We start from the raw sequence: 18,295 nt of genomic DNA on the forward strand, positions 1-18,295 counted from the left end.
TATTCTTCTTTTTCTGGAATGATTTTCACGCTAGTTTTTAAACATTCTTCCTTTGGAGTTTGTGTCTTTGGGTATAATTATTGTAATTTTTTCGTATTCTTTTTTGTAAAATTTTCTATCCATACAGAGGAGGCATCCTTTAAATGTATTAAAGTGATAATCCATCTATGAGTAAACTTCGAGTGTCATTGAGTAGTAAATTTCCGGGCTGAGTGTCCTGGTTTTTGATAATCAAAATATGGCCACCCCACAAGGCGATTTCACAACAGCCGCGGAACTGAAAAAAGGGACGAAAATCGACCCTTTAGAAAAGTGCAGTTTTTTGCAATGTTTGGGTCCTGCCGGGACCCCCGATGAATGTTTGGGGGGTCTGGCCCACCTCCCGGACCAGAAAAGTGTCGTTTTAGCAACTTGAAAAAATGCGATTTCGCGACAGCCGCAGCACAAAAAAAACGGGCGAAAATTGACCCGTTGGAAAAGTGGTGTTTTTTTGCCATCTTTGGGTCCTGCCGGGACCCCCGTTGAATGTTTGGGGGGGGGGTTGGCCAACCTTGCGGCCGAGAACAGTATTGTTTTAGCAACTTGAAAAAATGCGATTTCGCGACAGCCGTGGCACTGAAAAAATAGGCGAAAATCGACCCGTTGGAAAAGTGGCGTTTTTTTGCCATCTTTGGGTCCTGCCGGGACCACCAATGTATGTTAGATGAGTTTGATTTGGACGAATTGTTTATGCATGTAAAACTATAATTGTAAAGCTATAAAAACGTGTTTGGTGTTAACATTTTTGAGAGTCAACTGCTGAGAAAATCATAAATGAGCAACGCAAGGATGTTTTTTGATTAAAACTACATTAACAACAAAGTTGGACTCACGCAGTGTATTTAAAAGACACAAGACATTTTGTGAGCTAACTGGAGAGTGCGCGCAAACTGAGGCAAAATTATGATGCAAATATTCAACATTAACCGAGTAACATGCTAACCAGGGCGTAGGCTAACTGAGGTTCCACTGTTTTGCAATATCGGCTCAGAGAATATAAGGAACGTGTTATTACATAGACCACTTCCATTAAGGACATTTTCAGGAAAACAAAACTTAATGTCTTTTTTTTTTATCAGAATAGAAAACAGCCTATTTCAGTTTAATTGTTGTTTTCAATAAATTACTTTTTGAAAATGCTTTTTGTCTCACTCCCCCTTCTTGATTTTGCATATTGTAGCTCTACTTTAAACCTCATTAAGACCCAAATGTGCAAAATGCAAATTCTAGCAATTTTTCAACTGGTCTTAAGATTTTGATCAGGAGTGTCCTGACAGCTTAGTTTTTATTACTCTCTGGTATTACCATATCTAACTTATTGTGTAGAGATATGGGGTAATAACTATAAAAGTAAACTTCACTCGCTAAAACTACTGCAAAAAAGATCAGTTAGGATAATCCATAATGCTGCGAGTAGAGAACATACAATAGTGTATACATAGTGTTACATTACCTTATCATTTTCCTATGTATTAACTGGTAAAGACCCCAAATGAAATACAGGAAGTGATTAAATGTACTGCAGTTGATGTGAAACGGATGGGGGGTAGGATTAAATAAGCTTTGCTTCTTCCTACTCCTTTTGACATGTGAAAATGTTCAAATAAATTAAACCATTACCATTCACATTAGTTTAGCTCCTAACATGAGCTATCGAAATATAACTTTTTTTTTGTACAAACTGTTTCTCTTAAACCGCTATTGGCAATATGCTACCTGGTGGTGGTGTTATATTTTTTATTTTTGAAAATTGTAATTTGGAGCAAGTTGCATACAAAACCTTTAACCCTTTTTGTGACTATTTTCAAGATTCAAGAGATTCAAGAGAGTTTTATTGTCATGTGCATGGTAAAACAGCAGTTATACTATGCAATGAAAATCTTATTCTGTTCATTCTCCCAAGAAAAGAAAGAAAACACAAGAAAGAATAAGAACATAAGAAACATAAACACATAAACATATATACCAATAAATTAAGCAACAACAACAGAAGAGACATTAATACGAGTAAATAATACAAATAAATAAATAATGTGCTGTGAGTGTGTGCTTGTGTTGCGTGCGGCGTGTGTGAGTGCTTCGTTGAGAAGCCTGATTTTGAAAAACAGAGGAGCACATTACTGTGAGCAAAGGGGAGGCTGATCAGATGAAGCTCAAAAACGGGACAAATTTGCATTTAATCTTCCACTTTAGTTAGGATTTTGGGGTTCAAATGCATAAAAGTACCATTTAAATTGCAAAGACAAACAGAAAACCTAACGCAAGAGGAAGGATTTTTGTTGACTTCATCCTAAATGAATTTCTAACCTAAGTCGTGATGCTGCTGTTTTTTCCATAGTAAACTACTTTGTGTGGTCATATCCATCTTACTTAACAGCCATGAGACTGTATCACAGCTATGAGCATAGCTTAGCAGCACTTTGATTAAAAGAGGAGACCATAGTTGAAAAGACATCTGTTAGGAAATCTGGGAAGAGATTACCAAACCTCATCTCACACAGAATCAAATGACGCAAATAAGTAATAAAGCCCTGTAGCCAGATTGAAACTTTTTTTTCTTTTTACCCAGTAGAGACAATTTTTTTCTCACAGTATTGTATTTAAGAACAGTTTTCCTTGTGAAAATATAAAGTACATTTATCCGAACTGAGTTATGGTGTGAACTAATGACGGTGTAAAGCCGTCTTTCACAAACAAAGTTCTTTTAGTGCCCAACCATGGCTGTTTTTATTATGTAACTGATTAAGAAAGTTGTCTCTTTCATCAAAGTCTGGCCCTTATGGTCATAAACAGACACAGTTTATTGCATCTGGTGGACAGACAAAAATCAACTGGATGTTAAAGTAATTCAAAAGGCCTACGGTAATTACCGGCAATAAATAATAGCCAATGAATGAAATAGGGGGCTGTGTTCTAGGGTGGACAGGATCTTAAAAGAACAGTAAAATGGGACATTTTAACATAACTTAATGGCTGCCTCATGATTTTAAAAAGAAAGTTTCACTGAAAACCAAGTTTATTGGTATTTTTGTGATGCATCACAGATAGCTGCTCAGGCCTTACTCAACAGTCCAAGATCCTTGTGCCTAAGTAGAGCCGGCTGGCTCGTTTGGTAATGGTCAGACGCTAAGGGCGCCGTGGCCTCTGAGGGGCGCCAAAAATCTGAAAGAAATTTGCCTTTGATGTAATTACCATATATTGAAACTACTCATTACTATTAACTCTCAAAATGGAAATGCTCACATTAATTCAAAAGTAAAGCAAACCCATTTAATATTACTACAAATGATAAATAAGTCATTTTTGAACATAGCTTTTCATATACAGTAATCCCTTGTTGATCGCGATTAAGTGGTTCCAGACCCGACCGCAAAAAGTATATTTCCAGGAAGTAAAATTCCTTCTTTATAAATGCAATATTTTCATAGTTACGGCATAAAAAATCTGTTTACGATTTCCTAATTATCTTTTTTAAACATTATTAGAGCCATCTAGACATGAAATAACACCCATGTAGTCACCTTTACATTTGCATTACCCAATATAATAGATATACTCAGAGAAAATAAGCCATTTAAGGCAGTTTACCTTGTAGGCTAACAGAATCAATGGCGGACAGGAAGTGATCTCCCGGGATCAGAGTTGAGTTTTAGCTTGTTGTGAGCTATGGCCGCAACAGTAACTTGTGTTAGTATTATGATTATTATGTTATTATTATTGTGCCTGTTGTAAGATCATTTAAACCTGCAAGTCTGGTGCTTTGGTGGTGGTCTCACTAAATAATCAAGCCACACGCACTCAATTTAGAGGAAAAACAGATTTATACATAATAGGGATAAGCGAGTACGCCGCTATCTGTATCTGTTCACCCATCTAAATTATCTGTATCTGTATCTGTACCCGGAGTGGGCGGGGCATAAATAGGATGTGGGCACGGTTTAACCGGAAATAGGTGGGGCTTAAATTGGTACATTATTTTAAGTCTGAAGTTGACATAGATTGATCAGAAGTTGCTACATATACTGTTTATTATTCTGTCTAATATTATGCCCTAGCCAACCACAAAACTGCTATTATGAATTAATTAGTTAATTAATTAACTGCTGTGTGAAAAACAGCAATAGGGTGAGGGAGCGATGTTCATAATGCAATGTAGCGACAGACAACTGCAGTTCTATATAGTTTTTTTTTTTTTACATACCATTTGTATAGTTAGTTACTGTAGTTATTGCGTAGTGTAAATGTACTGTAGCTTATATGGAGAGTTATTGTGTGCAAATTGTGTGGTTATTGAAATGGTTTGATGTTGATTGTTGTATTCATAATTTATTACTACAAGTATTATTATTTACTCCCATATATACCCATACTATTTACTCCCATATATACCCAATTTTTTGGGGGTGGTATTTATATTGTATTTCAGATGTTTTTGTATTAATTTATAATTTGTTGCACATTGGGTGACAAGTTATTTGACAAAATGAAGATAAAAAAAACAATACCTTTAAATTTATTTTGTAAGCGAAAGTAACTTGCCAATGGAGGGTGTTGCCATATAAAATCTTACCTCGGACGCCACTGGCACCTAAGGCAAGTATAAAATAACTGCCACACACTGTGAGGTCATGATTGTACTTTAATAAAATGTTTTTAACTCAGTACTTAGATGAAAATGTTGGAAGCAAAGGGGATTTATTGGCGATCTTCATTCGGATTTTGAAACCGAAATGAAACTTGTGAAAATGAAACACGTGTGTGCCTGCCTTTTTACAATGGACTTCAATCGCTCATTTTATCTGAGCAGTATGTTTCCAATCCCAGCAAACAGCTGGCCTGGCATTTAGAACACGTGGGGATTAGGGGGTTGAATTATTTAAAGGCTCAATCCAGAATCAGACCATATCACTACTTATGTTGCCAAGATCTGCCTTCTGATCATTTTTCCCACTAATATCATAGAATTAATGGCTGTGAGAAAACCTCTCTCTATTGTAATCATATTACTATACATCTTAATTGATCTACTGTGTTTTTGGTTTTGAGGTAACACTGGAATAAAGCAATCTCTTAACTGTGGATGTTTTACATTTTGCTCAGACTTCTGTGTCAAACTCACTTGTTATTCATATTCACTGAGCCAAAGGCACAGCAGCAGCACCTTACACTGATTGATGTGTGAGTACAGAAAGTGCAGGCGTGTGATGATGCATGTTAAAAGCATGTGTAGAGTACGCTGTGAACTGCAGGTCTTTCAGTGGCCATCAAGGCTCATTGGTTACCACGTGGGACTGATTTGCATGTAGAGGGAGTGTCCTGAGCCAGCACTGGGATGAATGACTTGTTCAAGTCAGACAGCAAGTAGGCTTTGGACTCAGCAGAGGTCTGCACAGCTCAAAATGCCTGGCTTAATTAAAATGTGACACTTTCCGCTATAAGTGGAAACTGATGGACTTGGACATAAACATGGTCAACAGAAAACACCCCAGGCTTGGCAAAAGCGGGGAAATATGGGTAAGTTGTATCTTAATTTACTTTAAAATGCTCTCTTAACAGGGCATATTAACAATATCTACAATGGGCCTGCATATATGCATATAGTTTATATCCTATATGTTACTGTTCAATATACTAATAGTGTTATTATTATCTTGTATTACAGGGATTTTTCATCCTCTTGCTTTACACCAGCCCTCGTTCCTGTTTTGCAACCTTCAGTCAAGCAAAAGAACAAATCTATAGGATAAAGGAGGGATTACCCAAAGGGACCTTCATAGGAGCCATTGGAGTGGACTTAAATTTGGATTTTACAGTTGACCCCCCCTATTTATTCAGTCTGGCTCAAAAGAGGGTCAGTGAACAGTATGTGACACTCAATAATACTACCGGAGAGTTTTTTACATCTGCGACAGAGATTGACAGGGAGACGCTTTGTCCCTATAACTCAGACACACAAGGATGTTTCCTCTCAATGGATGTCTTTGTGCTTCCCCAGCAATATTTTCAGCTTATCAAAGTTAAGGTCGTTATTGAGGATGTGAATGACAACAGACCAAAGTTTCCTGTGGATGAAATCCTTATATCTGTTCCAGAAAACACACCGATCAATTCTCGTTATGCGGTCGAACAGTCTGCAGGTGACCCAGACCTGGGTCTTCATGGAGTGCAGACCTATTGGCTTGTGAATGACTTTGGTGTGTTCACACTCGACGTTGAGGAGAATGAAGGAGGGGAGCTGACACCCTTCCTTATTGTGACAGAATTTTTAGATCGAGAGACACAAGCTGAATACATCACAGACATTATTGCAGAGGATGGGGGTACCCCTCCTCTACTTGGTGCAGCCACTTTAAAAATTGTCATCTTAGATGTGAATGATAACTGTCCCCAATTCACAGAGTCTCACCTTAATGTAACTCTGCATGGGAACTCCTCCAAAGGCACACATTTGGCACGTCTGCATGCTTTTGACCCTGACCTTGGCGATAATGCTCAGATCAGCTATGCTTATAGTGAACGTGTGCCAAGGGAGACCAGAAGCTTGTTCCATTTGAACAGAACTACAGGAGTGATCAAACTAGCAGAGAAAATAGACACAGGTACAGCCATGTTTTACAAACTCACTGTTCTGGCCAATGGTCCTGGTTGTATTCCCGCTGTTGCCACTGTTGTTGTTCACATCACCAAGGTTCATTTGGGGCCTCCTGCTGTCATACCTCGATACATTGCATCCGAAAAAGATGGGGTGGTAAGACTCAAGGAGTCTGAGCCAGTGTTTTCTCCTATTGCTTTTTTTACTGTCAAAAACATACATGTCAATCAAAGGGTGGAGTGCCATTTGGAAGGCGCTGGTCCTTTTAGGATTGGGCCCTATCAGCTCCTCAAAAATGAATACCTCCTTGAAACCACAGAGCCACTGGATTATGAAATGACACAGGAGTACAATCTCATTGTAGTTGCTGAAAATGGTCAGGGGCTCGTCATCAAGACTTTCCTCAAGGTGCAAATTCTGGATGAGAATGACAACGCTCCAGTCTTTCAGCAGTCTTTGGTGGAAGTATTTTTAGATGAGAACAATCCCCCCAACACCTATCTTACCCAGCTCCATGCCACAGACCAAGACAGTGGAAGCCAAGGTGAAGTCATCTATCTTCTTGGAGGCGATGCCCCGGGGATCTTTCTCATAGATCATGTGACAGGCATCCTGACTGTGACTACATCACTGGACCGTGAGGAGAAGGAAACATACCGCTTCATTGTGAGAGCAGTGGATCAGGGAACCCCAAGGAGGGAGTCACTTGCTACTGTTGTGGTGACAGTACAAGACCGCAATGACAACAGCCCGCGCTTCATCAACAAGGATTTCACCTTCTTTGTGCCGGAGAACTTTCCTGGTTACGGTGAGATCGGAGTGCTCTCAGTCATGGATGCTGACGCAGGGAAAAATGGCTGGGTGGCCCTTTCCATTCTCAATGGCAGTGACATATTCATGATAGACACAGGCCGAGGCACACTTAGGGCCAAGACCTCGCTGGACCGAGAGCAACAGGGGACCTACCAGCTGTGGATTGAGGCCGCAGATGGTGGGGAACCCGCACTCTCCACTGTTACAATGGTGACTGTGCTGCTTTTGGATGTCAATGACAACCCACCGATTGTCCTTTTCCCACAGTCCAATCAGTCCTACATGCTGGTGCTACCCAACACCCTGCCGGGAACATCCATCACAGAGGTGTACGCTGTGGATAACGATACAGGCATGAATGCTGTGATTGCATACAGTATCATTAAAAGGAAGGGAGGGGAGCCTGGATCTTTTGCCATCAACCCCGAAACAGGAAATATCACTTTAGAGAGGGAACTGAGCAACCGTGGTCTCTACAGCCTTCTGGTAAAGGTCAGTGATCATGGTCAGCCAGAGCCACTTTACTCAACAGTTATGGTGAACTTCTTTGTGAACGAAACAGTGAGCAATGAAAGCTACATCCAGAGTTTGCTGACCAGAGAGGCTGATATTGAAATAGAGGAGAGACCCTGGCACATTGGTCAGTTGAGAGAGGGACCTGAGAGGTATGACATGTGCCCATGTAAACCTGCCCTCATTGCCCTTGCAGTGACATGCCTCGGGCTGCTCTTGTCCCTTGTTACACTGACAGGTTGCATATGCTTAAAAAGGTTTTCGAAGCAAAAGACAAAATCAGAAGTTGACTTGCCTTTAAAACTCAAAAAAGACTCTACGCTGGTCAAAAATAGGAAGCTCAGACATGTCTCAAACATTTAATGTTCAGTAATCCACACCTCTGCTTGTATGGGAGTTTACAGCACACATGGTGAGAAGTTAACGTAAATTTGTTTAATCTTATTGCATTTTGTCATTACAGTAATCCCTCGTCACTTTGCGCTTCGAATTTTGCGGCTTAACTTGTTCACGGTTTTTCAAAAATATATTAATTAATAAATCATGTAGTTTCATGGTTAAATACAGCCTAGTATTAATACAAAAATATACATATTTGGCAAATTTGAGATTTTTCTTGCCTAATTAGGCATTTTAAAACACAAATCATGCAAATGTAAGGCATTCAAAAGACCCATTCAAAGACGCTGTGATAGTATGTAGTATTCTACACTAGGTGTCAGTAATGCTAATATAATGTTTGGTGATAAACACAAACACCAGACTTGATCGCCGGAACAACAGGCTTTTATAGCAGGTTTGGATGATCTCATAATAGGCACAATAATCCCTAACATGAGCTACTCTTGTACTACTACTACTACTACTACTACTACTACTCATGCCAAACTATAACTCAACTCAGAACCCCAGACATCACTTCCTGTCCTCCCACTTTTAGCTCCCCTAATAACAGAACACATTAACAGAAACACACACGAGCATTAGTCTTATTTATGTCTTAAATGGTTTATTTTCTGCGATTATGTCTACTATCTTGGGTAATACAAGTGTAATGGTGATTATAGGAGTGCTACAGTATTTCATGTCTAGAGGACTCTAATAATGTTTAAACCCGTATTTAGAAGGTCGTAAACAGGTTTTCTATGCTCCAACTATGAAAATATTCCATTCATAAATGAGAAATCCTACTTCGTGAAAATTCACTTATCACGGCCGAGTATGGAACCAGTTAACCAGGATAAACGAGGGATTACTGTACTTGGGACACATTAGCTATATACAATCACGGGCCACTTCATTAAGTGCATAATCCAATGAGATCCAACACAAGTCCCGTAACAAAAAGTATACCTATACAGTCATCCCTTGTTCACTGGTTCCAGACCCGACCGTGATAAGTGAATTTCTGCAAAGTAGGATTCAATATTAATAAATGAAATATTATCGTAGTTAGAGCATAGAAAACATGTTTATAACTTTCAAAATACAATCTTTACCATTATTAGAGCCCTGTAGACATGAAATAACACCCCTAAAGTCACCTTTACAGTCCTATTATTCTTTCTTTACACAACATTGCTCAACTGTAATGCGCAGGCTACGGGATCACTGCAGGGACATGAGACGGCCATGGCTGTAAACATTAGCAAGCTAGCTGAGTTAACTAGTTAGCCTCCAATTTATTTACTGTATGCTAAACTAAAGGTTTTAAAACAGAGTGGGAACAGGACAAAGAAGGCAAAAAATTACCACTTCCACACTGAATGGGAGGAGAACTTCTTTTCACTTTATCAACTTGGACAAGCCATGACTGTACCAGTGTAACAGTAATCTACTGCAATGTCATGTCTCAATAATGGAACATTACTGACATCTAGTGGCTAGAATACGACATATAGTACCTTTGTTTTTAAAATGTTTATTTTTGGACAAAAAGTACACCATAGTTAACCACGAAACAGCGACCATTTATTAATTCATTCATTTTTGAAAAAAACAAGATAGAGCGAGGGAGCAATAATCGAACCGTGACGTTACAAGGGACGACTGTGCAAAGATACATTTTAAATTTAATATTTTGTTATATATTTATTATTGCAGTTTGTTGTGCTGTAGAAGTGCACTCCATCACACAAAAAAGTTATAATATTTTGTCTCTTTGGGCAGTTAAATTAATATGGTGGCAGTGTACTTGTAAACCTCTGCAAATTACAAAGAGACTTTTTGGTATGTCTCATTAGCTTGTGACATATGTATTGTAGTGGCTGGTGAGTGTATGGCCATATTACATGACTGATGCTGGCAGCACAATTTCGCACAGCAGGAATATGTTATGTATCATGAAGACGAAAGAATGGAAATAAATTTATTAGTGGCATCCTATAACATTACAAAGAGAAACTCTTGGAAATTATTTAAACATGTACGTATTGTGCAAAATCTTTTGCATGATGAATTTTCAAGGCAAAGCAAATATTCACTTTTTTATTACTTTTGTAGACAATCCACATTAATATGACATTTGTCAGAATAATGCCCACCTCCATGTAGGCACCTTTTACATTCCTGCATTTGAATGTATTCAAAGATTGTAGCCAATTTAAAAATGTATTTTCTAACGGAGCTTTTCAAATTTGTGAATTCATGCTAGATTAAAAAAAAAAAGTTTTTGTTAACTTGAGTTCATCAGTGACTGAGAGCGTCTGCGGTGATTCTCATCCATCCATTTCATTTCAGTGAGGACTGACTTTAGCATTTGGACTTGTTTGCCTCGTTCTTCAGTTTTTGTTGCTTTTTCCAGTTAAACCTGTTATAGCTGTTCTGTCCAGGGGCCATTGTTGACAATCACGTGCTTTTTATATTTTCATTTATGTTGACATTGTATAAAAAGAAGACATACTGTATTTGGTGACACTGATGCATTCAAAGTGTGTTTTTGTTTTTATATGATACAGTACTTTCTAACTCAAATCACCCTCGAACATGCAATTCTCAATGTGTCTGTGAGATGTTACCAAGTGTTTGTGAAAAGCTAAATATTAAAAAACTTTATTTTATTATACATAAGCATTTTTATTATTTGTATGCATATCAACATACTGTACAGTACTCCAAATACCTTTGTTCATATACAATTAACTTTTCTGTTAAGTTTCCCAATGAAGCATACAGTACTTGTATGTACAGTAACTAACATATTACTATTAGAAACATTACCTGCAAAGCCTTGATAATTTAGATTTCTGGGATCGTGAAAAGCTACTAATTGTTAACAGTATTGTTTAATATCGGACCAAGGATTGGGTTACAAGAACAGTACTCTTTTTAACATTTATAAAGTATACTCCTGGCCAAGTGTTGCAAAAGTGAAAGTTGTAGTTTCAAATGAAAAACAAGACTGTGTGCGGTTGTATTTGAACAAAAAGTCACGTATTTAGGTATGTGCAGTTCAATTGAGTGTTCCTCCGTTTTGACAATTCCGCATGTATACTAACACCAATGTTCCCTCCAGTATTCTCAGTGCACAGCAAATCTATGCCGCACGCAAAATAAAATCTAACATGAACTGTAAATAAAATAAACACAGAACAATTTATTGTTTACTATTTTGCAATGCAACTCCATCAATGACAGGCGACAAGGCATTAGATATAAGCGAGTACACCACTATCTTTATCTGTATCTGTTCACCCATCTAAATTATCTGTACCAGTATCTGTACTCTGAGTGGGCGGGGCATACACCGGAAGTGGTTGTGGTGTAATTAGAAATGGGTGGGGCTAAAATCTTAAATTATTTTAAGTCTGAAATTGACATGGATTGATCAGAAGTTGCTATATTTATTGTTTATCATTCAGCTATATGTGTACTGTTATGTGTGTAAGTGATCTGTAAGACTTTTATTTAATTATTTTTTAATGATCCGTGTGAAGTTGGTGATTTATGCAAACATCCAGTGATGGCAAACAGGGATATAATCTGTCAGCCTTGTTCACTGTAGTTTTCTGAAAAGCACTACATTCAGTACTATGAGCAAAGTTTTCCAATTGAATTTATATCACCAGCCAAATTAGAAGCAAGGAGATGGGGGAAAAAAACACAAACACAGGCAGTGGCTGACGCAACACGAGCCGTTTACCGCTCTGTCTTGTCAAATGCACTGCATATGTTACGAAACAAGTTTACCAAGTAACTTTAGATACAAACCGAAATACCGAAATAGAGGCAAGCTGAGGAAAACCTATAAAAACCCGTCTGGAGTGGAGGCAGTGACCAACACTACATGAGCCGTTGTCAACTCTGTGTTGCCAATTGCACCGTGTACATTATGAGACAAGTTCAGCAACTAACTTTAAATATCATACAAACCGAAATAGAGGCGAGCTGAGGAAAACTGAGTACTAATTCGAGTAACGTGAGCTGGAGTCAAGCCACTGTCTGTGTGGGAAACAGTGAGGCTGCAGCCTGCAGCAAGTCTGTCTAGGGATGGGCGGTCGAGCATCAAGAGTGAACACATATGTAGTTACCCAATGAGGATTTTCCTCCAGCATGAGTACGGATAATGACGAGCTGTACTCGTTTCATGCATCGATCATGAATTGGATGAGATACTTCTGTGGCTTGTTTTGTCTGAGGTTGACGATAAAGAAAGCTACATTGTGAAATACGCCTTGCCACCCTTTCAAACCCGCTCATATAGAATATACCACAGAAGGGAAGTATACCTTACTGTAAGTTCTCAGGTTTTCGGTCAGGTGTGATACTACAGTTTGCATGTCTGATGGTGCTCACAGTGGTGCAAGGAATGCTCAAATCGTTTGCATCTATGCTCAGACACTTGAAAAATTTAGGGGAAGATTTCTTATTACCATCAAAAATCCTCTTCAGATACTTTATTACTGGTGTTGAAATAATGTGGTCATGATAGGGTTGCCAACTCCCTGAAAAATAAATTAGGTACACTTGCTCGGCAGGGCTGGCCAACCTGATTGTCTGTACCCTTCTTGACATGGAGATTTGTTTATTTGCTTGAAACTGTTGAAACCTGACTTGTTTTGATACATGTTTTGGAGCAACACAAATACATGTGAAACAAATTGTTCTATAATACATTTTTTTGTGTAAAATAACAAAATGAACAGAATAAAATAAACTGTCTTTTGGGTTTTTCCCATTAAGGGTCGCCACAATGTTTACTGTACACCAAGTCCCCTGCCTGCGGATTGAACCGGCGCCCTCTGCCACAAAAGGCAAAAGCAAACTGGGGTGTCCAAACTTCTTCCACGAAGGGCCACGTACTAAAAAATGAAAGAATACAATTTCGAGAAAAACATGCATCTCAGCTTTGTGATATAAATGAAAAAGTGTATTACTCGTATGAACTTAAGTCTTCGCTCTTTTTTCCCATATTTGCTGTTGATTTGAAAAACTATTCCACTATTTCAACGTTCTTCTTAAATAATCTTTATTAAATTTTCCTTGTAATATTAATACATTATTCCCATAATATTAGAACTTTTTCCCCCAATTTTTTCAAAAAATTACAACTTTATTTTGTTTTGTTTGTTCCTTATAATATTACATCTTAAAAAATACTAAACTATTTAAACTTCCAATTCTTGTAATTATAACTTTAATTCCTATAATATTTTTAAATTTATTCTTTTAACATTATAACTTTTTCTGTGACTTAAGTTTCCAAAAATTGCAACTTTACATGTTATTCTGTTTGCTTTTCATAATATTATGACTTTCAAAAAATAACATGTTTTTAATATTTAAACTGTATGGTACTAAAAAGACATTCTTTTTCCTCATACTATACTGCTGCTGAGTTTCCACATTTTTGCTGTTGTTGATGTTTTTTTTTATCATATTTTTAGAATGTGCAATAATGGGCCAATAAAAAGATAACCACGGACCATGATTGGCACCTTGGCCGCACTTTGGACATCTCTGGCATACACCATTATATCACCAGGAATTAACAGAGAAAAATACCGAAAAAATTCTGCTGTTTTATGCATCTGGGAATAAGTTTGCTGTTTCATATAAAGTATCCTATCATTCATTAATTCCATGGACATTTTACAAACCGTTTTTGATTGTCACGGTAACAAAGTGTGCCTCTTTTCTACGAAAGACAGGACGATTTCATATTTCAAGGGATGGTTGGCAACCCAAGGTCATGAAGAAAAAGATGAAAATCCAGTTTGACTGTCACCACCTGTAAAGAGGCCAGGGATGGGGCGTGTTACAGACAGACAAACATGCATGCATTCTTTCCATCAAATGTCATACTCATACTTATTGTTTCTTTCACTTTTTATCTGTGTTTTTATATCACATGCAAGGAAAATTAGTATAAGAAAGGAAAGGATTTGGGACATGTGTCAACACTACACACCCAAGTAAGGAAGTGCCAAATGTCTTTTTTTACTTCCCCAGGTTTGGTTCAAACAATAACAGAAGCATGCAAACAAACCAGTGCTGAGAATGTGTCCTGACACACACGGAGCGTCACAACTTATAATCAGCATTTCAGCACCAGCGCATGTCATGTAAACACAGAGCACATCAGGAGCAGCTCAGCGTAATCCTCAGTAATCACCTCTGGCCATCCTGTGCTTTTCACAAATGGGCTGTGCTATGATATTCATTTGACACACAAATGATCATTTTATAACATGAATAGTACTCACTTGTTGGATCAGCAAATTCAGAACCTTTATAGATGCCCAATTGCGTAATATGCCTAAATGTAAGTTTGTTTTTCTCTGATACAATTGGGTAAATGTAAAAAGAAAAAGATGCTATGTATTGCTAACAAAAGTGAAAATAAATCCTGCTTCGTTGACCGGACCCACACAAATATTTGATACTTCCTTGAGCCATGCCCCATGTGCTTAAACAGCACAACTGGAAAACAGGGAATAAAACTGTCATTGTGCAATATTATTAACATTATTGGCAGGCTTAAAAGGCCTTTTCCCTGCAACACTGTTAATGGTTCACAATACAACCACCATGTGTGTTTATCTCCGAAGAAAAGAACATGCATTGCAATCTTGATTTAAGCAGCCCAGATGTCTGATAAGCCTTCCAATAGTCAAGCACATTGGAGATACTTTCCTTAAGCAATCAAGTGAAGAAATGGGTAATGTTTGTAAATAAGGATTCTAAATTTAACACACTTTCTTCAAATTTCTACTTGAGCTTCTTTACACTTCAAAAAAATAATTTCCGGTAATAACAATGCCAGCACATAATCTGCTGTTTTTAAGTTATTTGTATCCTCTTTTTTTCACCTTATTGGCCTCCCTGCCTACTAAACAATATCATTTTCTGGACATCTTATTTTCATTTAATTATACAGAATATGTAAGGATAAATAATATTCACTCAGACATTGCGTATGAAATAAACATTTCACTTCTGGAGTTCATTGTTTCAGCCGTTTTCAGAGTGTCATTTGGAGCGTTAAACAGCTGGAAAAGTGGGGTGCGGGGTGTCAAATAGACAAGACACCGGGCAGCTTTCAAACATGACCCATCAACTCCTCCTGTCATAATCCCTCTGACAAGCAGGCATCTTCAGACCACACCAAAATAGACAATGTAGGGGTGACTTGGCATTGGTTCTTGAACTTTTTGTGACCTTAAGGATTAGTGATCTGTATAATGCTCATGCAAGTTATTAGAAAACATTTCTGTACTGAATAAACACTACAAAAAACATTTGCACACGCACAGGACTTGTAGAGCTGGTTCCAAAAAAAAATCAATTTCATTCAGATCTCTTGTTGTGAACACGCACACTAAATAAACAGCTCAATAAATAGCCTATACAGAATAACAACCTCCCCTTTTTGTATCCATCTACCCACCTGTCTTTCCAGCAATGCCTTTCTGATATTACATTAAATTGTTAATAGTGTAGAAAGACAGTAATTACTATCTACACAGTATCCCAGCATGATCCTATTTCGCTTATTTAATTTTGCTGCCTTGAAATAAAGCAAATAAATACACCATGAAAAGTCTCAGGTTTAGGTTACACTGCCTCACAGAAGAGGGAAGGCTACATTTCCAAGATTATGACACCAAATATGGCCTCCCAACTCTCATCGCTCATATGCCCACGCACGCACGCACACACACACTCATTGTCATGCTATATAATGCATTATTAAACATTGAAAATGACTGACTTTGATCTGTCAATTGCTGTCATGTGGAAAAATATATTGTATTCATGTGCTTTAGATTACCCTGATTTGATTTACTTTTAATTTTTATGTGTTACATGCCAGCAAACCCCAAAGACACTTTGCAGATACTTTCTTTGTCTTTTTATCTGCCACCACTGATTCGCTGAAGTCTAAGTACAGTGAAACCTTGGTGAGCGTCATTAATCCGTTCCAGAAGGTCCGACTCTAACCGAAACATACTCTAACCAAATCGATATTTCCCATAAGAAATAATGTAAATCCACTTAATCCGTTCCAGAAAGCCAAAAATGTGAACACAAAACACGTTTGTATCATTTTACAATTATAGTTCTACATGTAGAAAACACATTGAAATGCACATAACTATATGTAAATGACCAATGAAAGGGAACATTAAAAATATAACGCAAGGGTGTCCAAGCTTACCGAGGGCCACATACTGAAAAATCAAAGGATGCAGGGGCCACTTGCACAATTTTTTTGAAACCAACCCATATACAGTAGATATGCAGATTTTTATTCTTAAAGAAAAAAGCAACCTGCTTTGTTTTTTGTTTTTTTTTTTACAAATATTTTAACTTTTTCTTGTAAAGTTTTTATTGTATATTATGACTCTATTCTCATAATATTGTGACTTTATTATTGTAATATAACTTTCTCCCCAAACTAATTTTCCAAAAAAGTATTCTTAGTTTTGTTTGTTTTTCATATTATGTCTTTTTTCCTTTATTTCAGCTTTATGCAATTTTTTTCTTAATAAATTATGACTTTACTCTCTTAATATATTGTCTTTATTCTTGGAAAATTACGGCTCTACAGTTGTCCCTCGTCACTTCAGGGTTTGAATTTCGTGGCTTCACTCTGATGTTTTTTCAAAAATATATTAATTAATACCTGACGCTGTTTCGTGGTTGAATACTGCCTATTATTAGGCAAAACAAATGCATATTTAAGCAAATGTTACGTATTTTTTGGCCTAAATATGCATTTTCAAGCATAAAAAGGACTAAACGAACTAAAATGCACATATAAGGCATATAAAATACGCATTCAGTGACGCTCATGAAATGTAGTATTCTACTCTGGTCACTAGGTGTCACCGGTAATGTTACTGTAATATTTGTTGAGAGACACAAGGATCAGATTTGATCGCCGTAACAACAGACTTTTATTACAGGTTTCAATTATCTCGCAACAGGCACAATAATCCCTACTTAATAGTAATAATAAAAATAAAAACACAGGCCGCTTTTTCGGCTGTTATCCACGCAAAGCTGAAATTCAACTCTTAACCCAACTTCTGAACTCTGAAGTCACTTTCTGTCCGTAGTATTATTATTAAGGATTATTTATCTATTTTGTTATTATTTGTCTTAAATTCCTTACTTATTTACTCTTATTTTGTCTACCATAATGGGTATTGTGAGTGCTAAGGTGATGTTGGGGGTGTTAGGTCATGTGTAGGGGCTCTAATAATGTTAAAAACTGTATTTAGAAAGTCATAAATAGGATTTCTATGCTCTAATTACAAAAATATTCCATTTATAAATAAGGAATCCTACTTCATGGAAATTCACTCATCACGGTCGGGTCTGAAACCAATTAACCATGAGGGATTACTGTATTTTCCATTTTTGCTGTTGTTGTTGTTGTTGTTTTTTAGTTTTTATTGTTGAATTATATTTTAGAAAGAGTTGAGGGCCAATAAAAAAAACAGCCACGGGCCATATATGGCCCACGGGCCACACTTCGGACACCGCTGATTTAACATCACTTTTACTTTGAAGACTTGACTGTTGACAAAAAATGTGATGTGGCAGCGAGATTCACACCACCTTCATCAGTTATTTCCTGAATTAAATAGTGTTTCTCACCTTCTTTATCAAACTGGTGGCACTTGCAGCTTTCTTTGGCTCCATTGTGAGCTATTTTACAGCAGTGATCAACACGAAAAGCAGAGGCTTGTGGCATAACTGTGTTAGCAAAGAACTAAAGTCAACCGCTGATGACATCATAGATGGGCGATGGCGGTGACTTTGTTCATTCTGGTTCAAAAATGTGCATTTTGCATGGTCAAAAGTTTTAGATGAGCACTGATAAATAGA

General features: G+C 37.4%; 1 protein-coding gene across 1 annotated transcript; it reads left to right on the forward strand.

Moving 5' to 3' along the window:
• Positions 1–5,404: 5,404 nt before the first annotated feature.
• LOC129179068 (protocadherin-20) lies at positions 5,405–13,530 on the forward strand. Its single transcript, XM_054771896.1, has 2 exons — positions 5,405–5,553; positions 5,702–13,530. The coding sequence occupies exons 1-2, from the start codon at positions 5,488–5,490 to the stop codon at positions 8,318–8,320; spliced, it is 2,685 nt and encodes an 894-aa protein (XP_054627871.1). The 5' UTR covers positions 5,405–5,487; the 3' UTR covers positions 8,321–13,530.
• The last annotated feature ends 4,765 nt before the right edge of the window (positions 13,531–18,295 follow it).

Source organism: Dunckerocampus dactyliophorus, chromosome 3 (assembly GCF_027744805.1).
Source record: "Dunckerocampus dactyliophorus isolate RoL2022-P2 chromosome 3, RoL_Ddac_1.1, whole genome shotgun sequence".
NCBI classification, from domain to species: Eukaryota; Metazoa; Chordata; class Actinopteri; order Syngnathiformes; family Syngnathidae; genus Dunckerocampus; species Dunckerocampus dactyliophorus.